The 20,344-nt window shown below is 29.4% G+C and overlaps 1 protein-coding gene across 2 annotated transcripts; it reads right to left on the bottom strand.

Moving 5' to 3' along the window:
• Positions 1-9,336: 9,336 nt before the first annotated feature.
• On the bottom strand, positions 9,337-20,344 carry LOC115722445 (uncharacterized). 2 transcript variants are annotated; one of them, XM_030651668.2, is made up of 14 exons: positions 20,013-20,344; positions 15,014-15,125; positions 14,391-14,503; positions 12,086-12,208; positions 11,804-12,006; positions 11,616-11,691; positions 11,213-11,299; positions 11,028-11,108; positions 10,818-10,850; positions 10,673-10,726; positions 10,544-10,585; positions 10,226-10,304; positions 10,070-10,140; positions 9,337-9,791 (listed from the first exon to the last, which is right to left on the bottom strand). In XM_030651668.2, the coding sequence occupies exons 1-14, from the start codon at positions 20,178-20,180 to the stop codon at positions 9,702-9,704; spliced, it is 1,332 nt and encodes a 443-aa protein (XP_030507528.1). In that variant the 5' UTR covers positions 20,181-20,344; the 3' UTR covers positions 9,337-9,701. The 2 variants fall into 2 exon arrangements, with proteins under 2 accessions (XP_030507528.1, XP_030507520.1); XM_030651660.2 differs by lacking the exon at positions 20,013-20,344 and adding an exon at positions 16,021-16,313.

Raw genomic sequence — 20,344 nt, 5'->3', positions numbered from 1 at the left:
TTAATATGTACTAAATCATGCCCCTGAACTTTCATCCATGTTAGAATTTTTTTACTAAAATTAGATAAAAGTCCTTAAATCTAACAATCTTAATAGTTCAGAGGGAATTTTTAACCGCCAAAAAAGTTCAGGGGGCATGATTTAGTATATATCAAAGTTCAGAGGGAAAAATTGCTAATTAGCCTTTTTTAAAAGTTTGTCTTTTTATTGTTATTAATGCTCCGGTATTATTACAAAATATTGTAATTGTTAGAGAGTTTCATATTACTAATGTGTAAAAAAATAATAGAATACATAAGATGAATGAACTACGATCTTCTCATTGTCAATTGATTTTAAAATAGAACCGCATTCGTCTTATCCCAAATTATCAGAGTAAAAAAAAACAAACAAACAAAAAACCCTCTAATGACTATCTGACCCAAAAATAAAATCGATCGAAGTAGAGTCAAAAAAAGAGTTGAACCAAAAAAGAGTCGTTTACAATCGAGTTGTCCAAGATGGTAAGTAAATAAAATAACTACCATCTTGAGAGGGGATGTTAGAGAGTCTCACATTGCTAATATGTGAAAAGATAATATTATATATAAAATGAATGAGCTACTCTTTCCAATTAGTTTTGAGATGGAACTTCATTCATCTTATCCTAAATTCTAACAGTAATGGCTGATTTGGCCATTTAAATGAAGTTTATTGCCATTTTTTTAAAAAAAAAAATACATTAAATTTTATGTAATATTTTAATGGAATTAATAAAATATATTTTTATATTGACAATATTTTGAATAAATTTAATTTTATATTTGTTTGGAGTTGAAAATAGCTTCTATGACACAAAAGATAAAAGAAATAATAAGTGGCAAAAATAAGGTACAAAGGTGTGAAAAATTAGTATTTTTAAAATAAATAATTATATAAAATAAATTTTTTTGTAAAAAAATTACATTTTTACATTTGAAGATTTTTACATAAAATACAATGTAAAAATTACATTTTGTAAAAAAATTACATTTTTACGGTTTTCAATTGTAGTAACACAAAAACAACAAGAAAATTACATAAAAGTAACAGAAAAATAACATTCAAACAACAATAAAAAAATAACATACATATAACAAAAAATCAACAACAAATTAACAAGAGTACAACATAAAAAGACCGTATTTTCTGTAAATAAAATAAAAAAATCATAAAAATATTTAAAATTCCGTACAAACGTATTTTTGTAATTTTTTTGTTATTTTTGTGTATTTGTGAAATAATAATTACACAATATATGAAAAATTTATAACAGTTTACTTTTTTATGGCATAAATAAATAATACTATGAGGTTATGGTTTTTTTTTTTTTACATTTATATGGGATTTTTATGCCATATTTTTGTAAAAGAAAGATGAAATCCCATATTTTTAAAACAATAATAAAAGTCACTGAAAAAGTCACCGACACCGAAAAAGATATCGGTGCCGAAAAAGTCACCGGAAAAGTTAGTGTCGCCAAAACGTCGCCAGAGACGTTGCCGAAAAGTTAGATGTCTCAGAAATAAACAAAAATAGAACCGGTTCTAAAATATAATGAATAAAAATAAATAATACAAAATAACTCAAACCAGTTATAATTGAAATATAGCCGGTTCTGTAACATAACGAATAAAAATAAATAACACAAAATAACTTAAACCAGTTATAATTGAAATAAAATCGGTTCTATAACAGTGTTATAATGAATAAAAACAAATAATAGGAAATAACTCAAACCGATTATAACTAAAGTAGAATTGGTTATATAACATAATAAATGAATATTTTCGGGGTGGATATGGTATGAGTGTAATAATTTGGTAGGTTGGAGCATGTTGAATAAATATTTTTGTTTGAATTATTTTATTTAATTGATTTTTGTGCGTGAGTTTTTATCTTAGTTGCTTTACGGAACTGATTTTTTTGTCTCATATATAATTGATCCCTATTTTTTTTAAAAAAAATTATAATTAGTTTTATTAGGCATTATGTGGTATGAAGTATTTTGTTATGGAACTAGTTTTATTTTTAATTTATGTTTCAATGTTTTTGTAACGCCTTAATCTATAGGGACGCCACGTGTGTGATTTTATAAACTAGATTAATACTAATAGAATAATTAATTATTAAAAACTGTGATAATATTGAAAACTTGACTAAAATAAATCACTAAAAACGGACATTATAACAGCATAAAAAGTGTGTTCCTCCCTGTTATAAAAAGTTTTGCTAAAGAAATATATACGACAACCATTTAAACATAAAATCAAAATACACAGCAGATACAGCCAGTCCAAAACAACTCGTAGCAACTCGGCACGCAGGCCAGTGAGGTCCATATGTACATTGCTGGAGAAGATTGTCACCTCATGGTTGATCTAGCTTTTCTTTGCCTTTACCTGTACCACATAGCACCCGTGAGTCACAAGGACTCAGCAAGAAAAGTAATAATAACAATCATATAGTTTGTTATTCGAACATTATCATTTATACACAATAAGAATCAAACCATCACCCATTGTTCATAAGATGAAATCCAAATCACTACTGGCATCTGCCACGAATAAACATCAGTATAGAGATATTTGGTAATACAAAATAATTATACCAATAATGGAATTCATATTCATTTAATCATATAAATAATATATATGTTACCTCATAAAGCAACCACCTTCATAACATCATGTTGCCTAATCAGGCAAGTCGATGCTTTAATTTGATAATCTTGTATTGTATCGCCTAATCAGGAAAGCCCGTGCCATAGCTTGGCACTCATATGTCGCATAACTGCATCACCTAATTAGGTGAGCCTGTGCCAAAAACCTGCACATTTATATCATATAATTGCATCACCTAATCAGGTGAGCCCGTGCTACAATCTGGCACCCATATATGATATAATTACATCACCTAATCAGGTGAGCCCGTGCCACAATTGGGCACCCATATATCATATAATTGCATCACCTAATCAGGTGAGCCCGTGCCACAATCTGACACCAATATATCGCATCGTCTAATCAGACGAGCCCGTACCTACGCCCGGTACTTATCATATGTCACCGACACTCGTACTTACATCTAGTACGTCGCCAGAAAAATCGCATCACCTAATCAGGTGAGCCCGTACATACACTCGATACTCATCATGTATCACTGACGCCCGTACTTACGCCCAGTACGTCGCCAGGAAAATCGCATCACCTAATGAGGTGAGCCCATATATCACATGCATAATATTATCACATTATCATTACTCAACAAATTAGTCTTTTCATTATATAACAATATTAACTATATCTCAATGTTAATCAATTCATAACAATACTAATTGTATTACATACAACGTACTATGCAGTACAATATACTTTTCTTACCTTTAATCCAGGTTCATATATTTTGGCCAACCCAAGTGGAGAACTATGCCCGATGATCTCGGCCCTATGTCACAACAGCGATAAACCAATAAGTGTTTATCCCAAAATACTACCTAATATTCACATAAGACAATGTAGGGTTTTCTACCAAACCTGCTGTATAAATACACTAAAATAAAACTTATATTTTGGCTCTAAAACATACACCATATTATAGAGCTCGTTACAAGCTTCAAAAAGGTATATAGAACGTCCAAAATGGACACCCGAGTCAAGAGTTATGACAAAAATACAATTTCTGATCTCCTAGGAATTTTAAAAAACTATAAAACTCGAAAATCCCAATTTTTGCACTCACCGAAACACTACCAAAACTTATCCAAATCACTCCAAACTTCACAGGGCGCATATATACCATAAATATTATCATCCTTACGTAACAAAAATAAAAATTGACCCTTTAAATGAAAAACGCCATTAACGTTCGGACTAAGCTTTAAAAAGTTCTAAACTCGATTTCGAACTCAAAATCACTTCAAATTCAACAAGAAAATATCGAAACTAGTCCCATGACTACCCGAGAACAATTCTATAAGGTCAGAACCTTCATAACTATTCTATTTCACAAAACCCTTATACGAAACTAATTGTTTTTAAACTTAAAACGAAATTAAACCATACCTTAAGCTTTCCCTTTTCAAGGATTTGCTATCCTGCTACTACCGGAGCTTAGATTGTTAAGTTTTGGAGTGAAAATCGAAGAAAATGGATATAGAAAGAAAAAATTTTGACGAAGAAAAGAGAACGAGGGTTTCGTTCGTTCTTTGTTTACTGTATTATATGTTACTTAAATATATATAATACATAGGTAAACAGATAAACTTATCAGTTAATAGATAATAATAATAATAATAATAATAATAATAATATATTAATAATATAATAATAATAATAATAATAATAATAATAATAATAATAAAAAAAATTTTATTATTAATAGTTATCTTATCATTTCTTAGCCACTAAGAAATTTTTATTTTTAGGGTATTTGGCTAACTTCGAGTATCCTAAAATACTTCAATATTTCTAAAATCAACTTATCCCAATAATCTCATCAATATTTCTAACTAAAACTGTTGTGACATTATTGGCCTCCAATCGGGTCTCCAGGGTCGCCAAACTTGAAAATATTTTTATTTCACAAATAACTCATATAATATTCACGTATTTCAAATAAATCCCGTAATTAACAAATTACGCTTATATATCCACTTATTGAGTCTCTAGGGTCGCCGAACTTGAAAATATTTTTATTACACATATAGCTCATATTACATTCGCACATGCTATATAAATCTCTGTAATTAACAAATTACGATTATTTACTCACTTATAGCAAAATTTAAATTTTATGTTGAAATAAATTAGTAGGATCATAATCCCACTTATTACCTGATTAACTCATAATATAAATATAAACCCTAATTATTTACCATTTGACTTATTGGGATATTACAGTTTTAAGAACTGATTTCCTCTTCTTTTTGTTAATTGTAATCGGTTTGAGTTATTACGTGTTACTTGTTTATATTCATTATGTTATATAACCGGTTTGAGTTATTTTGTGTTATTTATTTTTATTCATTATAATACTATTATATAACCAGTTCTATTTTAATTATAATTGATTTGAGTTATTTTGTGTTATTTATTTTTATTCATTATGTTACAGAACCGGTTATATTTCAATTATAATCGGTTTGAATTATTTGTTTTTATTCATTATGTTATAGAACCGGTTCTATTTTTGGTTTATATCTGAGACATTTACTTCTGGTGACTTTTCTATTGACTTTTTCCGATGACTGCGACGTTTTCGGTAACTTTTCCGACGACGGTGACTTTTTCAGTAATTTTATCAAATTTATTTATTGTTTTTTCCCCATATGTTGAACTTTAATTATTTTTTAATTTCATATTTTTTTGCATTATTTATTTATGCCATAAAAAAAAAGTAAACTTTACTACTTTTTCTCATATTTACGAGAAAACTCCCTTTTAAAAGCCAAAAACCAAATGAAAAGACCAAACAAGAGCCCAATTATCCAGCCTGGCCGACAAGGTAGCCACGTGGCGAGCTCCCGTTTGTCTGTCAGCATTGAGTCTCATGCATGTAGCAGTTGCGTCAACTGCCAATCCCATTTATATGAGGGTAATTTGCGGCATAACCTCCTTAAGTGGCTACGTTTTTGCAACTAACCCCCAATTTTAAAATTTTAGTAGTTTTTTTTTTTTTTTTTTATGCAAAAAATTTTAGTAGTTAAACCTCCTAAACCCAAGTTCTGTTAGCACTTAGCCCTTTCCATCTATTTTTGGGTGTTAAGTGCCAGGTTGGAATGTCTACGTGTACACAGTGTACACGTGGCACAGTTTAATTAGTCCACGTAATAAATATTTAAAATTAAAATAAAAAAATTAATTATTTTAAAAATAAAAAATAAAAAAAAATTCTTTCTTTAAAAATTAAAAAAAATTATATTTTTTTTTCTTTTTCTTTTCTTGCTTCTTCTTCTTCTATCCTCACGCCTCCTTCTTCTTCTCTCTTTAACTTCTTCATTTTGAAACCCTAGCCGACTCCCCCAAAATCAGCCATTACATTTGACTATATTGTCGTCTCTTCCTCAGAAAACAGTGGCTGCAACTTCTCCACTTCCCAAAACGACAACCAACCTACAACAAACGAAAATATTGGCTCTCTGTTACCAGATAAACAAACAGTCAAGCTCCACCTGAAACGGCGGTCGGAGAATAAAGAAACCGAGCCAAAGAAATCTCTGATAAGCTACTCAATCAGAGACACAGCAAGAATCCAAACCCTTCACAGAAGAGTAACAGAGAAAAAGAATCAAAGCACTGTCTCAAAAAAAAAAACAAAACAAGAAATCACTAACAAAGGAGCAAAAAAAACCATCTCAGCAACTGCGCCGGCGCCGGAATCATACGAGAGTGAGTTTTCTGGTCAACTCATTGCGACTTTGGAATCGGGAGTTGGGTTCGGTTCGGGTGAATATTTCATGGATGTTTCCGTGGGTACACCTCCAAAACACTATTCCTTAATTCTTGACACAGGTAGTGATTTGAATTGGATTCGGTGTGTTCCATTCCATGATTATTTTGATCAAAATGGTCCTTATTATGATCCAAAACACTCAATCTCATATAAAAGCATTACTTGTAATGACCCCAAATGTGAAATGGTCTCATTTTGAGCTGCGGCTAAGATCGGTGTTGGTTGTGCGTGGAGCTGGAAATGGGGAGTCAGTTAGGGTTTTTGAGGATGGGGACTATGATGGGGCTGATTTTGGGGGAGTCGGCTAGGGTTTTAAAATGAAGAAGTTGGAGAGAGAAGAAGGAGGCGTGACTGTGAGGATAGAAGAAGAAGAAGAAAGAAAAAGAAAAAGAAAAAGAAAAAAAATATAAAAATAATTTTTTTAATTTTAAATTTTTTTAATTTTTAAAGAAAAAGAATTTTTTTTTTATATTTTCAAATTTTATTTTTAAAATAATTAATTTTTTTATTTTAATTTTAAATATTTATTACGTGGACTAGTTAAACTGTGCCACGTGTACACTGTGTACACGTAGACATTCCAACCTGGCACTTAACACCCAAAAATGGATGAAAAAGGCTAAGTGCTAACACAGAACTTAGGAATTGGGGGTTGGTGGTAAAAACTTGACCACTTAAGGAGGTTATGCCGCAAATTACCATTTATATGATCATTTGATTATGTCTTTAATTAATACACTGAAATTACGTTTAAATAAGTTATAATTTACACGTCTAGTCCAATTTTATATATTCACAAATATATAAAAATATCTTCTCTAAAGTGTCATACAACACTAGTTATACAGACTTGTGTCATTTATATTCATAATATTAGTTGTTGATTCAAAAAATTATCAACGGTGTGAAGCTAAGACTACGACAAAAGTGAGTACGATATTTGTGAAGTAAAGAACTTAAATATAAACGATACCAATTTTAACAGAGATTTACGTCTGCCAATCTTCTTCTTGTTGTATGTTTCGTGGATAGTAAAACTATTAGTATAGAACTTAACATAGATGAGATCATTATTGGCAAGACAACTAACTATTTGAAGCTAGAAACATACAAAACATATGTAAGAATTAAATGTATAAAGATAGCTATTGTACCACTTTGATTGACCAAGAGAGTTTCATTGTTTGGAAAATAAGCCTAGTGGTAGAAGTAGGACAAATGAATAGAAAAAAACTTTATATCTGAGCAAATATACCTTGTTGCCCCTGAGTCAACAATCTAGGAATCATGGTAATATTGAATTATATATATGATAGGATGATACTTGGTTTACCTGTTGAGGTGCCAGGGTCTTGTGGGAGGCATTATATATACCATTTTGCTGTCCAGCTAGAAGGTTAAAAAGTTGTTGATATTGGTTGGCTGCGATTTGAGGACGAGCTGTGGAGTTTCTAACTGTGTTGTTGTTGCTGTTTTCATTGCTACTTTGTACTTGGTTTGCGATAGCATCTTTAGATGTGTTTTGCGTGTTGTAACACAGTGGATAGCCGTGCAACTTGTAACACTTAGAGGATGTTTAGCTTTACAGTTTAAAAACTGTTTTCTGTTTTTTAAAACTGAAAACAGTTTTTAAAAACTATTAGGAGTCGTTTGACAAAAATTTTTAAAAACTGCTTTTTAAAAATTGAGTTTTAAAAAACTAGAAAACAGGAAACATCAAAATGACGTTTTCAATTTTCAAAAACAATTTTTTTTGTCTAACATATTATATTTTATATTTTGCTCACATACTCGAATCCTAAACCCGAAACCATACCCGAACCTAGACCCGGATGGGTTAATGTCATGGTATGGTGCTAAAATATTGTTTTTTTTTCGTAAGAAAAAATCTAAAAACAGTTTTTAAAAATTTGTGCCAAACACCATTAAATTTTTAAAATGACAAAATACTGTTTTCTATTCTCACTTTTAAAAACACAATTTTAAAAACTAAAAACTGAAAATACAGCCAAACAAGCTTTAATTTTTGGCTGTATGACAAAGCACATTGCATTGAGTGAAAAATGATTTATTTCTTATTAAAAATAAAATTAGTCCCACATTGTTTATGTATGGAAATAAATTGTGATATATAAGATGAATGAGCTACTCCTCCCATTGCCAATTGGTTTTGAGATAAAAGTGTAAGAGTTGAAACACTTTGTGAAAACTCTGAATCTCATCGCGATCGTATTGTACCTATTATAAGGTGGTGTTTCAGAACAGGCATAAATCACATTTGATTCTGCACCATTAGTTTTAATTTTCCCACATATTTTTTTATATAAACATCTCTCTTTTTTTTTTTAAATTCTAAAACCTCTTTTTTTTTTTAAAAAAAAAAAAAAAACTTATAAAAACTAAGACAAAAGAAGCATACCATTTAGATATCACAAGAGAAATAATAATAATAATAATAAAAATAAATTAAAAAAAAAAAAGAGCAATCTGAAGCTCCAACCCCAAGGCCAAGTTTTGGTTGACCTTCGAAGTCGAACAAAAAGAACTAGCATGAAGTGAAAAATATCGACTCTGAGGTCATAACCTGCCAAGACTGGGTGTTTGAGGCAAGCCTAGTTGGGGTTACTATATCCGATAAACTAGAAAGAAATGCTACCTCGGAATGGACAACAGGTGACATTTCACATGTGATTTCTTGTTAAATGTTTGTTACTATACTAAATATAAACAATCAAGTGTTAAAAGTAATACTTTAGTCAAAAATTATGACTACATTCAATATTCTCAACTGCAAGTCTAGATCTATCTTAATTATAGGTTTAATAGTAATACATTATTTAATCTAGCAGAAGGAAAAACTAGATCTCATAGTAAACATAATTTATTAGTGGACAAGTTGACACAACAACTCTTATTTGACAGAGCAAAGGAGAAGAAAAGTCAAGTAATGAAAACAAAAAGAGGGAACGACACATATCTTACATAATGCTAGAGTAACCTACTTATTAACGTCGTTTTCCTCTTCAACAACATAACGTTCTCAATCTAAATTTGAAAAGAGAAAAAAGAGCAACATCTTCGATATAAGTTGAAAATGGCAAAATAAGGCTCCTGGGCCTATTATTCTCTTGACCGCGTGCTTAAGCAACAGTGGTGAAGTTTTAAAGACCAACACTGGGGCCAGAGAAGTTGCATAGACTATTTAGTCAAACCAAGTTACTTCTATAAAATCAAGGCTCCATGTGATTGCAATTGCTGATTCGATGACTTGCAATGGGAGGAACCGCACTTATCATCATGCTTTGAATAAAGGCTATCATCTACACAGTTAAGAGTTCATTTCAAATGCCCAGCTAAATGATAATGTAAACTCAAATAAAGAGAAAACCTATCTAAGATAATCCAAGTTATCAATGTTAATTAAAAAAAACATCTTTTAATATTAAATGATCATTCATTTGAGGCTAAAATGTCAAAATATTATATTGAAGTCGGCAGTGGTAAAAAAATGAGCTAGATATTGTTATTTTACTGATACAGATGGTTGCCATACTTTTCACATGGCAGCCCATTACTATCATAAAGTTGAAGGTCTTACCGAAGAGAAGCCCGTGCACATGATACTAAAACCAGGGAAGTCAAATGGTGCATTATCGGATAGGAATAGAGCTAAAAGAGACACATATGTATATGTATTAGTTTAAAAATGATAACATCAACGTAAAAGACATTTTTAAGTATAATTTCCCATCACCTGTTAGAGGGGAAAATGCCAGCGGAGAAACTACATTTGCCAAAGAACATATGCCTGAAATGCATCCTTGAGCCTTCCCCTGTAGAAAGTTAGTATATAAAGATATATTATATAATCAGTAAGTCAGAACAAGAACATGGGAGCATTTGTGATGATGACAGACATCCTCTAAAACTAAGAAAACATGATCATAGTAAATGTTCTCTTTACCATGATTATTGCAACTAATCTCTTTGCTATGTACCAAGCCTTACATCATTATATTGTCAAAAAGAAGTGTTTCAAACAAATTATTAATTCACTCAACAAGAAAACTACCTGCTCACGGGACCCAACTTGTTTGGAAACAATACTTCGCATCTGCACATTTTGTAAAAGAATCACTTACGGGTTCCTGGAGACAGCTAAAAAACAGCCTAAAATATAAATAAACTAAAAGAAACTCACGCATGGTTGTGCAAACACAGAAATGATGGAAAACATAGCTGCAGCATAGGGAACCTGCCCAGCATTTATAATGTTAGTACGAATTGGTCAAATCAAATACCGAAACCAATGTGAAAACCTATGAAGTTAAGGTATAAAAAATTACCCAGAAGGACCATGCTACGCCATAAAGAAACATCTGCATTCAAGAACAAAATAGATATAATCGACTTAGAAGTGGAAAAATTTCATTGCTTTACATATTGAATTTCACAAAAGTACATTACAGAAGATACAAATGTCTTAAAACAATATCACATGTGTAATTCAATGCAATACTATCACTAGGAGATGATTCAGAAGGATTTGTGCTTACATGTGAAGTGCTAAAAAGGAGCCCTATTGAAAGCAGCCTCTCCTCCCCTAGAAGAGGAGCCAATATGGGCATGAGAAGGAGCTGCATGTCACTTAAAACTTTTAGGTCAAAAAAATTATGCAGGCTATAATAAGAAAGGAAACAAATGAATGCCAAGATATGTGGTATGAAGATAAGGTAATTACCTGCGAGATAGTCCCTGCAATCCCGGAAATCACCATCAGATCAGCAAATTGATCCTTGTTATAGTGGAATTCGGCTTTTAAGAAGTACTGAATAGTAAAAAATAAAATCAGTTCTTTCCTTTTATGAGATCAGAGACGATCAAGTGAGATTCATTACTACACCACAAAAGAGTAATTAAGTAACAATATGGGAACAAGAAATATCAGGTTTAACTATGTCCAAATACACAAACCAGAAGTAACAAAGTTAAGGTTCTTTTACTAAAAGTTCACAACGTTTTCTATTGACATTTAAATAAATCTTTGAAATGTCAATCTAACTCTTCCTTAACCAAAAAGACAATAAAAATAAAAGACCCCACAAGAAACAAACTAAATCCTGAACTGTTCTATTAGTGCATACCATCATTGAAGCATGGAGACCAACTTCCGCCAAGTTGCTGAAAAAGGCAACAATCCCAGCCTGCAAAAGCGTGGGGCTGCAAAATCACGGAAAGCACACAATTAATTCTGCCCTAATTACGCGGTATACTAAGTTAAACTCTTATCAAAAATCACCATACGTGAGCGTGTTTAAACTCTAACACTAACCTGGTCTTCAAAAGAGCAACCATGCCATTAGGCGAAGGCAATGACTTGAGAAACCTCCCTTTCTTACTCGAACCTTGGTCCGATTCAGAGACACCAAGCTTTACCTTTGACAAAATTGGTACGGAAAGATTGTCATCTATGATCGTATCAGGAAGAAAAACCCTCATATAAACCACCGCCGCTATCGAAACCAACGCAGCAACCTGAAATTAGGAATAATCAGACAATAATTTGAAGGGTAAACAGAATGAAAGAGAATGGTGGATTAAAAAGAAAGAAAACCTGGAAAGTTGAGGAGGTGGAAAGGAACCGAGTGGACAGAGTTCCACAGACGAAACCACATGAACTAATCCCCGATAAGATTCCAAATGCGGAGGCTCTTCGCCCTTCCGGAACATTATCTGCCTGAAATTGTTTTTGATGAACCGTTCAATTGTTTAGTTTCACTTTCTTCAATTTGGAGGGAAAGAGGATATTAATTAATGACCGTTTGGTGTTTTCCGAATTGGGACTGTGGGTTTTGGTATTATTTTTTTCAAAAAAATTACACCACCAAAATACGGTATATTTAAGTGTTTTACAGTTACACTATTATCACTGTAATTAGGATTTTTACTGCCTTAATATTGACATTTATTAAATTATATCCCTAAATTTTTTTTTCGTTAAAAGTTCTCGTTGAACTATTAAGATTGTTAAATTTAAAGACTTTTGTTTAATTTTATTCAATTTTACTAATTCGGTGATTGTTTATGAACTAAATCATGCTCCCAGAATCATGCCCCCTGAACTTTTATCTATGTTAGACTTTTCTTACTAAAATTAGACAAAAGTCTTTAAATTCAACAATCTCAATAGTTTAGAGTAAAATTTTAACGGTCTTCAAAGTTCAGGGGACATGATTTAGTACATGTCAAAGTTCGAGGGACAAAAATCCTAATTAGCCTTATTATTATCAAAATATGAAAATAATAATTCAAAATTTAATTTATTAAAATTTTATCAATACTAAAAAAATCTTGTTAAAATTTAATGTCATAACTCATTATATTAAATGCAGGGCCGACCCTAATCACTCATGATCTCGAATTGTTATTAAAAATTATTACTATATAAATAAAATATTAAATAATAAAAAAAAATATAATAAATATTGTTTGGTGTAGTAATAGAGAATTTTTTTTTTTAAGTTAAGAGGTTAGGGATCAATTCTTAATCTCTATTTTTCTATTTTTTTTTAAAAAAATATTTAATGTGTAACTATAAATGATTGAACACTAAAACTCTTAAGATATTACACCAAAGCACTAGAACTTTTATTTTGATAATAATTAAAGGGTAAATACCATTTTGGACCCTGTGTTTTGCAAAAGTTATTAATTGGACCCTCTATTTTGTTAAATGATAAAATGGACTATGTATTTTCTAAAATTGTACAAATAGGATCCTGAATTAATTTTTGTCAAAATAAAACTTAATAATAATCCGATCTAGAGATGTTATGACAAAACTAGTTTCATTTTCTATATCTGTTCAGGTTAGAAATTGTCTTAAAGTTGATTATATTAAAAAATAAAATTATTGAAAATTGAGCTCATGGTCTTATTTTTATCATTTAACAAAACAGCGGGTCTATTTTGTCATTTAACAAAACAGATGGTCTAATTGGTAATTTTTGCAAAATATAGGATCCAAAATAGTATTTACCCATAATTAAACTATTTATTTAAGTGTCCCAAAATTTAATTGTATCTAGACTCCACAAATCTTAGAACCACCCCTAATTAAATAGTCTCTAAAAAATTTATGTACTATAAAAATTTAATATATTATATTGTTCATATGAAAAATACAAAACAAAAATATATTGTAAAAATTGTTGAGTTTGTATACATAGTACGGTGCAATTTGAACTGTATTTATTAAATGTAAAATTACAAACCGCACCACACCACATAGTTTTACAAAAATGCAAACCACAAACCACAATGCAATAAATTTTAAACTATAGTTTTTGTGCGATATAGTACTCTGTAAGCAGTTTGTACGATGTGGGCAGTTTGATAAAAGCGTAAATCTTATCTATTCGATTAATTAAATATCTATTAATAAGTAATTCTCATTTATTCTTCGTCCTATTACTCAACCATAGCAATTAATTATCATAGATGATCAGTTGAATAACAAATTAATTAATAGTTAATTTCTTTTTGTATTTCAATTTATAACAAATTTTAATCGACAATCTTGGAATTATTTCACAAAAACATAAAAATAACAAAAAAATTACAAAAATACGGTTTCACGGAATTTTAAACATTTTTACGATTTTTTTTATTTTATTTACAAAAAATACGGTCTTTTTATGTTGTAATCTTGTTAATTTGTTGTTATATGTATGTTATTTTGATGTTATTTTCATGTTGTTTTTATGTAGTTTTCTTGTTAATTTTATGTTGTTTTCGTGTTATTTTTTGAAAAACCGTGAAAGAAAATTCGCTTATTTTTTAAGGGGATAAATAAAAAAAAAGTAAAGAAAAGAGTGAATTTGATTTGATTTGTTAACAAAAGGAAAAAAAAGTATTACCAAATAGGCGAAGGCGAGGCAGTGGACACTGCCTTCACAAACCATAGCAATGAGAGTCTTGAAGACGTAGTAGAGGTAGAAGAAACTTTTGGTCCTGCTGTATGCTAATATGCCTGTAACCACAATTACACTTGTATTTAATATTAATTAATTATTATAACTTATAGATATAATAAGCTTCAATATATGGTAAACTAAAAGTCAATTGTTATGACAATATGATTGATTCCATAATATTATGAAATCCATTTTCATTCTTTTGAATTAAGTAATAATATCTTAGATTATAACGATAAAATAATACCTTACGCTGATTCTAATTTTTTTAATTATTATTATATTTTATAATAATGTACATTGTAAACACTTATAAGTGAATATTTTATTGTACTTATTATTGTTTTTTTGTATGTAGTAAGTAGTTGTTTAAAATTTATTTTAACACTATAAATTATTTAAAATTTTTTAAAAATTTATAAAAGATTCTAAAAACTATAAGATACATAATTATCAAAAGAAATTAAACTAATTAACAATGTTACATAGAATTCATTTATATATAAATATATACTTTAAAACTATAAATTAGAGCATTAAGCAATATTATTTAGAGAAATATGTACCTAATGGAATGCCAGTAAAGGTAAGTGGTATGGTAAGCAAAGCTTTCCTTCCATACTTGTCAGAAAGTTTCCCTACGAAAGGAGTCATCACCAGAGTTCCTAGCCCTATAATCTGCACCAAACCACATTATATGTGTTGTTAAATGGGCAAGATGGAAATTAATTAAGGACTGGTCATTTTAGACTTATAAATATGTATTTATATAAGAATCATCCATAAGTGTGGCACTTAATTAGTACAAATTAAAATAATAACAAAGCCAACAAACAACTAATGCATTGGGTGAGAATACTTTTTCCCAGACAGAAAAACAAAATATGTAGACTTTTACAAGAATAAGATGGCGTTAATTTAGTTGGAAATTTAGTTGGAAGTAATGACATAAAATAGAATAAAAAAAGAAAAAAAAATTATTTAATTTTTTTGTTTGGTTTTATTTTAAAGTATTAAAATAGTCATTCTAAAAGGATTTTCCCATCATTTTAGTAGAATAACTATTTAATTTTCTGATAGAAAAAAAGAACATTTCAACAAGATGAAAAAAGTTGAATCCCTTTCATTCCTATGCCTATTCTAATTTTTATTTTCATTTTTATTCTTATAGTTTTATTCCTCTCAATTAAACGTCACCTAATAGTATGCCATTATCGAAACAAATTGACAAAAATCAATTCAAGTACTCACAATTAAAGATATTCAAGTTCATCAACGAAAAATAGAATGAAAAGAAAAGAAAACTCAATTATAATAAAATAAAATGCATGCATTATACTAAAGAGTTCAATTAAAAAAAATTAATTAGTAGAGTAAGAGGTGATAAAATTCATAGAAATGATAAAAGAGCTTGATTTACTAAACTAAACTAAATTAGTAAATGATAATTTTTATACAATAAATTCTTAGGTAAGTGATCAAGAAATAAGAAAGACAGAAAGAAAATGATGAATTAAATCTAATTATTATTATCATTATTGAGATTGAGAAGCTGATGACATAGAATTAGTACCGCATGTTGAAACCCAGTAAGATAAATGGCAAGAGTGCATTGGTGTTTTCCAGGACAAAGTGCAGAGAAAATAATATCAGGAATAATTGGAATTGTCATGAAGGATGAGAAATTATAAAGAAACATTGTCAAAAACAGCTCCTTTAACCCTGATGATACCGTAAGCTTTTCCATTTAATATTATATATATATGTGTGTATTTTTCAGACTAATAAATATTGTAATCTACAACGGAATAAGAACCGATCAATAATACTAAAGATCAGCAGAGAAGATGGAGAAAGAAAGCGTTACAAGTGAAGATGTATATATATATATATTTATATATATAATTGAAAAGAAGGAGAAAGAGCTTTTTAGATACTTCCAATTTTGCTTTCGTTGATAAAAATTGAAATGTTACACTATTACCGTACCAATTAATTAAGAGAGTGGCCAATACCTTTATGAGATATAATATCGTTATTAATATAATTTAATATTTAATTCTATTTATTTTAATTTAATAAAAATTATAGAGAATCGTTAACTAATTATAATTATAATATGTTATATCATAAGTGTTAACCAACTTAGTTTGTTACTTTGTTGCATGTCACTTATATGGGGAAGGAGATGAAAAAAAGTATAATACAAACAGAAGTGGTTGAGTTGGCGAAATCAGATGAAGGTGAGTTCAATATTAATAATCCACTCTATTTTATTACCACAGAATAATTAAAAGTTAATTATTGAAATAAGTTGTAACCCTTCTTAAGTAGTGATGGAATGGAACACCAAGTGATAGCTGCACCCGCATATGCAGCAAAGCAATTTAATAAAACAGAGTAACGATGTTTTTTAATTTAAGACTATTTATAAATTTTTAGAAAATTTTAAATAATTCATAATGCTAAAAATAAGATTTATATATTTTATTGTACGCGCGATTATTTTTCTTATAATAAATAACCGTTTAAACTTTATTTCCGTTACTGTAAATTATATAGAAGTTTTTAAAAAATTTACAAATAGTTTTAAATAGCTATAACGTTTGTTATGCGATCAAGATTTGTTTGTTATGAAATGTACTCTCTCTGTTTTTTTTTATTTATTTATTAATTTCTTTTATAACCATTAAACATTGACTTACCGTTGTGCAAACAATTAATACTCATCTTTGAGTAACAGTGAAAAAGAAAAAGAAGAAGAAAAGAAAAGAAACACACACTAAAAGATTAATTTTATAGTTTAGCTAGTATGTAATTGGAATACAAAATTCGTTAGTTTTAATTTTATTAAGTGCCTTTTTGATAGCCAAATTAAAATCGTAGATCATGAATATAAAATTTCTTCTTGACCGTATGTATGACAAAGTACAAAGATGAAATTTTACGTTTATTGTAATATTTATTATTTTTTTCACAAGAATATTATAAAGCTTTAAATATTTGTTGAGTTATTAATTATTAATTTTATTAAAAAATTGTCTTCCCACTGAAAATAAAAATGGGATCGGCCACTGCTTGGTGACAGGTTCTTATACTTGACCAGCTTAGCATTGCAATTTACATCTAAAAAAAAAGTGTACTTTTTTGTTTTTTTACAATGTGACCAAATTTCAATTATTTTATTTACTTTGTATCTTCAATTTTTACCCAAAAAACTATCTTAAACAACCTTACTAATTTAATTAAGGATATTTTTTCATTTTTACACTTCAAAATAGTTTTTTTTTTTTTTTTTTTTTTTTTTTTTTACATTTTTACGGAATTCTACATAGAAACTCCTATTGCAACTAGCGCTGCAACCTAAATTACAATAAAAAAATCGTACAGAAACTCATATTGCAATTAGCGCTGCAACCACTTTAGAAACCCAAACCGTAAATTTGAAAAAAAAAAGTTAAAAAAAAATAGTATATGAGGTAATTCCCCTTTAATTAATCCACATTATAAGTTAATTTTCTTTTAAATAATTTTCCAAAAATCGTTGAGTAAGTAATTCTTTTATAAACTTGTCCACATTTGATATTGGGAGTCAAGAAATATTTAAAAACAACTTATTAACATAAGTTCCCAAAATTATTTTAAAAAAAAAAGTTAATTAGCACTTTGACATATATCAAATCATGTCCTTTGAACTTTTAAGATTGTTAAAATTTTTTTTTTGAACTATTAAGATTGTTAGATTTAAGAACTTTCGTCTAATTTTAGTAAGAGAAGTCTAACATGGATGAAAATTCAAGGGACATGATTTGATACATGTCAAAATTCGAGTGGCGTGATTTGGTAGATATCAAAGTTTAAAGAGTATGATTTAGTACATAGACAATTATCGAATTAGTAAAATTGAATGAAATAGTACAAAAGTCTTTAAATACAACAATCTCGATAATTCAAGGAGAATTTTTAACGTCCAAAAAAGTTCAGATACATGATTAATACTTGTCAAAGTTCATAGATTAAAATTTTTAATTAGCCAAAAAAAAAATAACAAAGTTGAATAATTAATGGTGATATTTAGTTCTTTTTTGAGAAGAAAAAAAAACTATTAAAAGACAAAAGTAAAGGTGTGATGTAATGTTACAACTACATGAATAGAAACTAGTTTATGTAATAAGCGAGATTCGTATTACATAAACAAAGTCTTAAATAACGAAAGTTGATGTAATCCCATTCCCATTTTATGAGACAGGAAAGGAAACAAGAAAAATGACAAAGGGAGGAATTGGCATGCAGTGAGAATTGGGAAGGTGGTAAGAAAGAGAGAGGTTTTGCCAGTTAGCTTAACTGAGATTGTTATATTGTGAGTTTGTGGCCCCCTTGGGTTGTTTGGTAATTTTGTCTTCATCCTCTAAAATCTCAAATGAAACCCCCCTTAAATCATTCCCGTGATGAAAATCTGAAAAGGAAACTTCCTCGTTTAATTTATATATCAGGGGGAAAATATGATCTAGATACATACACACTAGCTAAGTGTGTTTGGTGTTTGTGTGTGTGTAATTACCACACACTCACTTACTTTGCTCTGTTCCAAAGTTTGATTGGATAAACGGTCGATTTTTGGGTTTCAAACTTGGATATTTACTAGCTTAGCTTTGCGTCTAATTAAGGTAAAGAAAGCATATATGATTATTCCTTTACCCCAAGAATGAAGCAATGTACTTCAAATATATAGCGGATATATATAATTATGTATGTGAGTGGCAATCTTAAGGTATATGGAGCTCAAGACTCCCTATATAACTAGTTTAATTAATATTAAGACAATAAGAATTCTAAGGTTCAATCATTCTATTGAGTATTTTTAAAAAATATAAAAAAGTAGAGATTGATTAATCTTTTGAGCTCTTAACTTAAAATAACTCTCTTTACCACTACTCTAACTAATTTTTATTATATTTTTTTTTATTATGTAATATTTTACCGATATGCTGATAAATTTTTTTATTATTATTTTGGGGCCCTAAGAGTTCGGGGCCTGAGGCGGACTCGCCTACCGACTGGCCCTGATGTCTCACAAAACTAACTAGAATCAACACTAGTTGATTTGTTCTGAACTCACTTTTAATAATAATAATGGAGAGCTTCGATTGAAAAACATGACAGTAATACATTAGGACTTTTCTCAGGAGGATTATTAACTCAAGTTTGGAATAATATATTATGGAGTAAAACAAAATTGTACAATCTAGAGCGTGTCTGAAAATCAAATGAAAACATGATGAGCTGCAAAAGCAGAGCATTTTAATAAGGGAAATGATCAGAATGCAGAGCAGTATGTATGATAACAATGCATGATATATAAATATATATATGTAATCATTCTTAAAATGATCAAAGGGGCATAATAAGACAAAATATAATTTCAGAATATATAGTGAGAGAACAAAATTAATTAGAGCCACAAATGTATATAGCATTATACTTAATTGGAGAAATTAACATTACATATAATAATGTATGATAAATGGTGAAAAATTAGCAGAGTTGGGTTGGAGAATTACGTACCGCTTGCTGAAACCCAGTAAGGTAAATAGCAATAGAGCACTCATCTCTTCCTGGACAAAGTGCAGACATAGTAACATCTGTAATGGCAGGAATCACCATAAATGCTGAGTAGTTATGGAGGAAGATGGTCATGAAAAGATGCCCCAACCCTCTATTCCACTTTTCCATTTCTTCTATATATCTCTGCTCTCTCTCTCTTTACTACTATACTTATCAATAAAGAAGCATATATGTAATGTAATGTTATTTATATATACACATTAATAATTGATAAATCTACGAAAGGACCTTATTTTATAAAAGCCAAGGACCATACATGATTTGTAAGTCGT

Source organism: Cannabis sativa, chromosome X, assembly GCF_029168945.1.
Source record: "Cannabis sativa cultivar Pink pepper isolate KNU-18-1 chromosome X, ASM2916894v1, whole genome shotgun sequence".
Classification (NCBI taxonomy): Eukaryota; Viridiplantae; Streptophyta; class Magnoliopsida; order Rosales; family Cannabaceae; genus Cannabis; species Cannabis sativa.
Note: the sequence above shows the minus strand (reverse complement) of the source record. Positions and strands in the feature narration are given on the sequence as shown.